We start from the raw sequence: 8041 nt of genomic DNA on the forward strand, positions 1-8041 counted from the left end.
TTTCCCTCTCCCTCGCGCGCCCCGCCCACCCGGAGCGCGCCAATGGGAGGACGCGTGGGCGTCGTCGGCTGAGTTCCATGTCAGGGCAGAGGTTCGAACGTAGACGGAGACGTGCTTTTGGCGATGCTACATCCACTGGGTCGTTCCATCCACCACGGCCCTGAGTTGGCCCGTGTTCCAGAGATGGCGCTGCTCGATCTCTGAACCTAGGGACGCTCGTTCCTTGTAGGGAGCAAGGCCACAGAAACCATGAAGGCTCCCTATGTGAACCGCGAAAATGATCGGCGATAAGTACTGAGTCATAATCCCGTTTCTGTCTCCTTTTTTTTTTTCTCGCACCAATGGGAGGACGCGTGGGCGTCGTCGGCTGAGTGCCATCTGGGGGTAGAGTTTCGAACGTAGACGGAGACGTGCTTTTGGCGATGCTACATCCACCACGGCCCTGAGTTGGCCCGTGTTCCAGAGATGGCGCTGCTCGATCTGTGAACCTAGGGACGCGCGTTCCTCGTAGGGAGCAAGGCCACAGAAACCATGAAGGCTCCCTATGTGAACCGCGAAAATGGTCGGCGATAAGTACTGAGCACGGAGTAAGAAGACTAGGAGGTGAAACTTCACTCTCTCCCGCGACCGGAGAATGTACGAGGAGCGCGCGCTCCGCGCCCCAGCCCACAGTGCCATCTGTTGCACGAGGCCGCAGAATTTGCGGAGCATGTGGTCACGTGATACTGTCGCTTGTCCGCCGGCATAATTCAAATACGTGAATTAAACGCTAGAAAAGAAGAAGACGAAACCCTTTCGCGATCATCGTGCTCCCGTCGTCTGCTCGACAGAACCGAGAGACGAGATAATGAAAATGTTTTTCCTTGATTTCGCTAAAAAAGAAGCGCTATGTAGTTGACAAGCGTGACCTTTATTGCAAAGACAAACATCGTTCACGTTCATCAGTTTGTCTTCACCCGTAGAGGCTGCGTACGACTCGCGAAAATCATTGCTTTCCCCATAGCTTTCCATGCAAAATCGCAAAATGGAAGACAGCGCCGCCGTGCCATCTGTCGCGTGAAGTCAGCAACTCCTTTTTTCTCTCCCCCAACGTGACAGTCTCTGGTCGCGCGCCGGCGGCTGCTTGTATGGGCAGCTAGTCTTCTTACTCCGTGGTAGATCAAAGAGTGATATTAAACGGTAGGAGCAACTTATTTATTTGCACATGGTAACAAGTCTTTCGTGCACGAGACTGCATTTCAGGTTACAAAAATTTGAAAAATGGTACAGGAACATATATACAGTTGACGGCGGAGTTTTGGTATGAGAGGGTAACAGGGTGATGGAAAGGATGCAAATACAGGTAAAAATGAAAAGAACATAAATACAAACGGAGGGGTATCAGAAGCGCAACATAGTCACTAAATAGGGAGCAGAGTAGCGACACTGAGCCATGTCGGCGAGCGAGACCGCCATCTTGGGTCCGCCGCGGCTGCGCCTAGCAATGGGACGACAACCGCCCCCTTCTCCGCAGGAGAACAGAGCGCAGCCGAGCCAGCTCGCAACAGAGGAAACCGGTTTTGGATGGAGGGGACTCAATATGACGACGCGTTCTTGGAAGGAGAAACCATGTGACACGCGATCGGCCCAATCGGGGACCTCGAAGAGCGGCTCCGGCGCGGAAAAGGAATGCGATACTCTGTACCCCTATTTAGTGACTCTAGCGCAACATAACGCGAGTCCAAAGGCTTACACAGGAAACGAGAAGGCATGTAGGTGACGTTCCAGGAATTAGGAATAAAAAAGGGGGTTACGGCGACGGAATGAGGACACAGGTGCGGAGCAGAAAGGTGACCAGTGGACCGTGAGAATGTGAAGACAGAGGTGGGGGGGTCTCAGGCAGGAGAGAGTCAAACGAAGAGAATATGGAAAGAAAAATGGATAGTCGTTTTACAGTTTGCGTGTGTGCGTGTTTATCATTATCTTATTCTATTTTATGCGAGAAATTATATTTACGGGTTAAATAATTGTAGTGGGCCCGCGTGGATGTTCAAACCGTGCGGCTTCAGAGACTGGAATTATGCGATTAAAAAGGATTCGCGATTCTTGCGCTTCATGTCACTGTTATAACCCGATTCAAGGATATCGATTTTGAGGTCTGTATCCAAAGCGTGTCCAGTAGTGATGGGAAGTCCGACTCATTTTGGTAAACCGGCTCATTTCGATCAGTTCACTTTACTGATTCGTTCAAATGATTCGTTCATGAACCAGTGACGTCACAGCTTTCTTTTTTACGTCATACTGGTATTGCAGCTCATGAGCACATCGTGGCTGCTGTCTGCTGGAATGCGTGCTCACCGGTGACAGCTGTGTCAGTGAAAGCTTTCGTCGTCGGACGGGCTACGCCGCGTCCCTCAATGCTTGACATGACACGACCACATAAAACGGTAAAAGAAGGAATACCTACCGCCTGAGACAGTCTTCCATCCCGTGCACAAGGAGTCCACAGCTCCCAAATCACATCAACTCATGAACGATGACAGAGCGCGAGTCGTAAACAGCGAGCCAACTCATAAAGCCACAGCGGCCACAGCACACCAATGCCCCAGCGAGCACAACAACGAAGAGACGACACATACACACGAGCACAGGAGCCTACTGCATCCAAAAACATTTCTCAACAAACAACTCAAAGAGCGCCACCGCTACAACCCCGTTCACTATAGTTCTCCGATCTCGTTGCTCTCTGTTCAACTTGATCCAACTCTGACTCAGCCATTCAGCTAATCAGTTCTCTCACTCTCGAACCACACGAACACTGATCATGAAGCGGAGAGCATCACACCCACAGGGATTGAAAACATGGCGGTTCCCGTGATCGGCGGCCAAACAGACAAGCGGTTGTTGCTCGTCTGGATCATCTCAGGACCTTTTTCAGCCTTGATTGTTGGTTTTATTTAGTATACTTCCGATTAAACACGTTCTACATGCGCTATTTATGCAGCCTGCGTTGTGAAACGTGAGACGACGTGTGGGGCGGCAATGCTTGTCCTCCTGACAAATCGTTTCACTGCACTATCTGATATTCCCAGGAAGCACACATAGGTTTGTTCTCTTCCGTACGAAACGTGCACGAACGACATGGCTCGAAATCCAGGACAATTCTCTGCAGACGTGACGATGCTTTGGCATTCGTGTGCCTGTACGGCCTCGCTCTGTCGAGGGCTTCATCTGCGAGGTGCGTCGAAAACAGAGTGGAATACTGTCGCGGCAACCCAGCATCACCGTCGATTACATGTATCCAATCGATCGCAGCAAGTGATCTCAAAACAGCAAGGCAGGTGTTGTCGACCGACAGTCAAAACACACGATCCGATGCTAACCTGATGTTTCTAGCCAGACATCGGACGACGAAATGCACTTCACTGAAACGTCCAGAGATCACTGCATCCCAAAGAGCAGCATTCCACCATCACCACTTCACCAGGCTCCCACAGCTCCCCATAGAGCCCATAGTTTGAGATAATTCAGGCAACATTGGTCATGCAACCAATGAAAACGAACTATGATGCCTACCTTTCGGCCAATCAGGAGTCTCTCAGTTTGGCTCGCCTTTCGGCCCGGTACTGGCTACCATCGGCTTTTACTTTTACTGGTTTTCATGCCCGACGCTTGTTATTCCGTATTCCAGAACAACTAGGCAAATTTTTGACAAAATACACATTTATTTGAAACATCGTACTAATACAATAGTTTGACACAAATATTCACCGTGCCTACAGAGTCCAAATCGTTGCGCTCTTTGACCAAGTTCGAACTCGAAAAACACACACACACTCTAGTCCCAGAAGTGAGCGACGCTCACACGATTTCACGGTGAGCATCTCCTTTCGTTGGTTGCAGTGCGAAGGTTTCAACGAAGCGGGCAATACTTGTCGCACGGACACCGAATCCTGTCTCCGTTGTGGCTGAATTTGAAAATGCGACGGCGCTCACAAGTGTTCCTCAGGCGTCAGCTCAGCACTCAATTCCAGTTCTGAACTCGAGAGAATGTTCGTACGTAGGATACTTGTGTCGGGGAAACATCACAACACGCGCTGAGTCACTTTGACAAACAAACAAATCTGGGACTTCTCTTTGAACAATGCCATCATACCGTGGTGTCAACTGACATCGTCGAGACGCGAGACGCCGCTGCCACTTCTCTCCCTTCCCTTCTCGTAACTGCCCGCCAGACAGGCAGCCCGCAAAAGAATGCTCTTTTGAAACGTTGCCAACCAATAGCGGAGCGCGCAATGTCCTTCGGCCAATGGGTATCAACTATGATGCCTGACGGAGTAATACCACGTGTTTATGACGTGCAAACATTTTTTTAGAGCCGCGAAGAGGGGGAGCTGTGGGGGCCTGACTTCACCACGCGAGCAAACACAGACCAAAACAAAACCACGCTGCTGCAGACGGTGGCGATGTCCCGGTAAAAACAAAAGGCATCGCTGGTTGGACGAGCAGGCGACGGTTCGAACGACAGTTCTCTGTGGTACCCCGGAAACGGCGATGAGTCGGACAATCCGACAATCTCGACCCTCGAACCTGGAAAGTGCAAACGAATCTCGTGAACTGTATGCGCGTATGCGCTGTCCTCCCACGGGCCGCGTGCACGGCGCCAGAGTGGCGAGTGGAGAGATCAAGAAGCGTCTCCTGGCTCTCGCCGGCGTTCAAAGAGTTAAAGGTCCGATCTGCGATTTGACTGTTGTCTTTCATCCTCATGTCACTTTGATGCTGTGTTGACTTCGTTGTAAGACATTTCACGTCTTCCTGGATCAAGCATCCCTCTCACTGCTGCCTGGAATCCGTTAACCAAAACGGATTGTCCGCGCTCTCTCACTTTTGCAACATGGCACAGGCACACTAAGGACGTGGTCCGTCACGAAAGCGAAGTGCAATTTGGACCCTCTTTTCCGTTCCCGAAGGTGAAACTGCAAAGCGCAACTTTTGTGGAAATGCTCTTTCCTACCGTGGAGGAGCAACGGCAAATTTGTGGCGGCATGTCCGAGTCAAGCACCCTGGCGCATCTCTCCTGCGCTCGAACCCGGTCCTGGGGGCATCGCAACAACAAGGTAACGATGAGGTTGTTGACGACCCAGTGGAACCCTCACACCCTTCTCCGGATGAATCCGGTGCCCGACCTTCGGTTCTTTCGGGACTGTCATCTTTATCCTTGTCCACTTCAGGACAGTCCGCTCCTCCACGTCCCCTACCTATTGCCCGAGGACACCGATGGGAAACCCAGCAGCAAGCTACCATTTCTCACTGCATGAACAGAGCGCTGACACTCAGTAAGACGGCAAAGCTAGACGAACAGCTGGTCAAACTTATTGTCGAGGAGTATCACCCATTCTCCCTTGTCGAGGGTGAGCACTTTAAGCAGTTTGTCTACGCGCTAAATCCAAATTACCGGCTACCAACGAGGAAACCGCTGTCGTCGACCCTCCTTCCACAACTGCACGCAAAGGTGGCGGAGCAGGTAAGAATGCATTTACGAAGCGCAACGGCAGTCTGCTTAACGACAGATGGTTGGACGTCAATGACAAACGAAAGTTACATTGGACTGACTGCACACTTCATCGATGAAAACTGTGAGGTGAAGTCATACCTTCTGGACTGTTTCTCTTATAATGAGCGCCACACCGCTGAAAATATCGCAAGTGAACTACAGAAAGTGGTGACAGAGTGGGACATCCAGAACAAGATTTGCGCTGCAGTAAGCGATAGTGCGGCCAATGTCACTGCTGCAATTCGTGCGTGTGGTTGGCGTCACAATCCGTGCTTCGCACACGTGCTAAACTTGGTCGTGCAAGCCGGCGTACGGGAAATAAGTAGCGTACAAGCAGAAGTGAAGGCTATAGTTCGCTCTTTTAAGCACAGCTCGCATGGATTAGCAAGGCTACAAGCAATGCAGCAACAAATGGGAATGACGGTGCTTAAGTTGAAACAAGATGTTCCCACCCGTTGGAATTCGACGTACGAAATGTTTTCAATGATAGTGCATTTGAAGGATGCAGTGCTATCCACTCTGGCCATCTTAGACGCGGGTGTTGAACAGCTGTCTCAAACGGAATGGACAGTCATAGAGAAATCATGCGACATCCTGAAGCCATTCTTGGCGGTGACTACCGAGATGAGCAGTGAAAAAAGTGTGACGGTGTCAAAAAGAATACTGCTTGCCCGAGCACTCATTACCCACGTGGATAATGCCAAGGAAGACCCCGGCCTGCCGGAAGACTGCAAAAAAATGGTGAAAATGCTTTCGGAGCAACTGGCAAAGCGATTCGGAGATGTAGAGGTAACAAGGCTTCTAGCCCCTTACAAAAATGAAAATTTAATTTTCACTGACAATCGACTTCCTTTTTATTGACCGTATCGACTTCCTACTTTCTTTTACTTTTTATTGACTTTAGACAATAAAAAGCCAATTCACAAACAGTTGACACGGACTGACAGCATTCTAATTCCCATGAGTCAACTGGCAGTAAATTGGATTCTTCGTTACTTTTCAAAATTTTCCAAGTCTCTGTACATCTGGTACCAAGAAACAAAACTTGTCCACTTGTTTGGTTTTCCAGCACAATTGTTTGTATCTGTATGCTTGCACAGAGAAAGCGTAGCAGTAACGGTTATGAAAAGCAAGCACAGCGATCCCCATCGCCAAATTTCAGCAGGTACAAAGCTGTCACGTCGGTATGAAACGCCTTTGTACCCGCTGAATAATATGTGTGCCTCCTGAACCGTGTACTCTTGTGCTTGTTTAATAATGCGTGTGCCGGCTGAATATGTGTGCCTTCGTTGGAGCGTACTACGTTGCTCCGCGCTCCGCCGGTGAGGAGTGACATGGCACCGCGTATTCTTCCGCAGTGCATTATTTCCCGCTTTCTCGCCCGTTGTCTGCGCTGCTACCTCGCCTTTGAGAAGGAAGACAACCTTGCTTTTGAAGTACAGGTTTAATGTTTGCTTAAGGTAAGTCAACCTAGCTGTGATGCATCGTACGACGCCTGCGTTTTACTTGTGTTTAACCATCGAATTACATTCTGTTGTAGACGGTGGACGCATTGCAAATGGCGGCAGGAGAGGATCGGCTGCATCGGTGAAGCGACGATGTACGTTCAAGCCTATTCTTTCGTTATAGGTGACCGTTGGACTGTCGATTGCAAGGCCGTGAGTTAAAAAATGCTGTACTATTCCAGCATTCACGTTGGAACAATACCAGCGTGATATTCACTTCGGTTTCTTTACAGGTTGTTTCCTGTCTCAACGGTCACACATACGTGTGCAAAATTGCAACTGCTTCTCACATCATAGCGTGATTTGGTGCCACTTGCTTGGACGATTGTTCATCGGCCATTTCCTTTCAGGAACTGTCACATTGTCGTCCCTAAGGATGATATTGATAGAGCTTTGCAGCGCCAGCGTGTTCGAAGTTTCGAGGATTGTGTGTTCGACGTTTGGAGGACTGCCTGCCTGGTACATCGGATGGGTTGTTAGTCCGTGCAACGTGTGCTCCATGTGTGTGTGTTGGGATTAGTGAACCGTGTATGCTTTCCATTCGGCAAACGATGATGTACTGGATGCAACTTAAAGGTATATGCAAGCCAATAAAATTTTGTTTCATGTTCGATGTGCTTGGAGCATTTTATTCTTTTAGTTTCCTTTTTTTGCGAAGCCTGGAGGTCATTTTTCTGTTAGGGAACTCGAGAGGTACAATGTGTCTAGGGATGTCGTACCAGTTGTTTCAGAGGGCACAGGGCACCTGCAGCTTTCGCAGGCACCGCGTAACACAGTCAGAGTCAATAAACACAGAGCCTATTCTCAATTTAAAATACTCAGTCACCAGTCCATAACAAGTCATACAAGAGTCAGTGAATACAGTGCCTAGTCTCAATCGAAAATAGCAATCGCCAGTCAATATAAAGACACCGGCCAATTATCAATAAGAAAGAGATCAGAAACAGTCACCCATAGATTAAATGTAAATTGACATTTCACTGGCATACGTTGATTTTTAGTC

General features: G+C 49.3%; 1 protein-coding gene across 1 annotated transcript; it reads left to right on the forward strand.

Moving 5' to 3' along the window:
- Positions 1-1432: 1432 nt before the first annotated feature.
- On the forward strand, positions 1433-7124 carry LOC135374243 (zinc finger BED domain-containing protein 6-like). The gene is made up of 3 exons (XM_064607241.1): positions 1433-1751; positions 4950-6322; positions 7074-7124. The coding sequence occupies exons 1-3, from the start codon at positions 1433-1435 to the stop codon at positions 7122-7124; spliced, it is 1743 nt and encodes a 580-aa protein (XP_064463311.1).
- Positions 7125-8041: the final 917 nt, after the last annotated feature.

Source organism: Ornithodoros turicata, unplaced genomic scaffold, assembly GCF_037126465.1.
Source record: "Ornithodoros turicata isolate Travis unplaced genomic scaffold, ASM3712646v1 Chromosome49, whole genome shotgun sequence".
Lineage (NCBI taxonomy): Eukaryota > Metazoa > Arthropoda > Arachnida > Ixodida > Argasidae > Ornithodoros > Ornithodoros turicata.

Excerpts from the sequence above, each read along its gene's own strand:
- LOC135374243 (XM_064607241.1), top strand. The coding sequence starts at position 1,433 with ATGTCGGCGAGCGAGACCGCCATCTTGGGTCCGCCGCGGCTGCGCCTA. Across the intron at positions 1,752-4,949 it reads CACAGGAAACGAGAAGGCAT|GTGAAACTGCAAAGCGCAAC; the intron begins GTAGGTGACGTT and ends CCGTTCCCGAAG. Across the intron at positions 6,323-7,073 it reads AGCGATTCGGAGATGTAGAG|ACGGTGGACGCATTGCAAAT; the intron begins GTAACAAGGCTT and ends ATTCTGTTGTAG.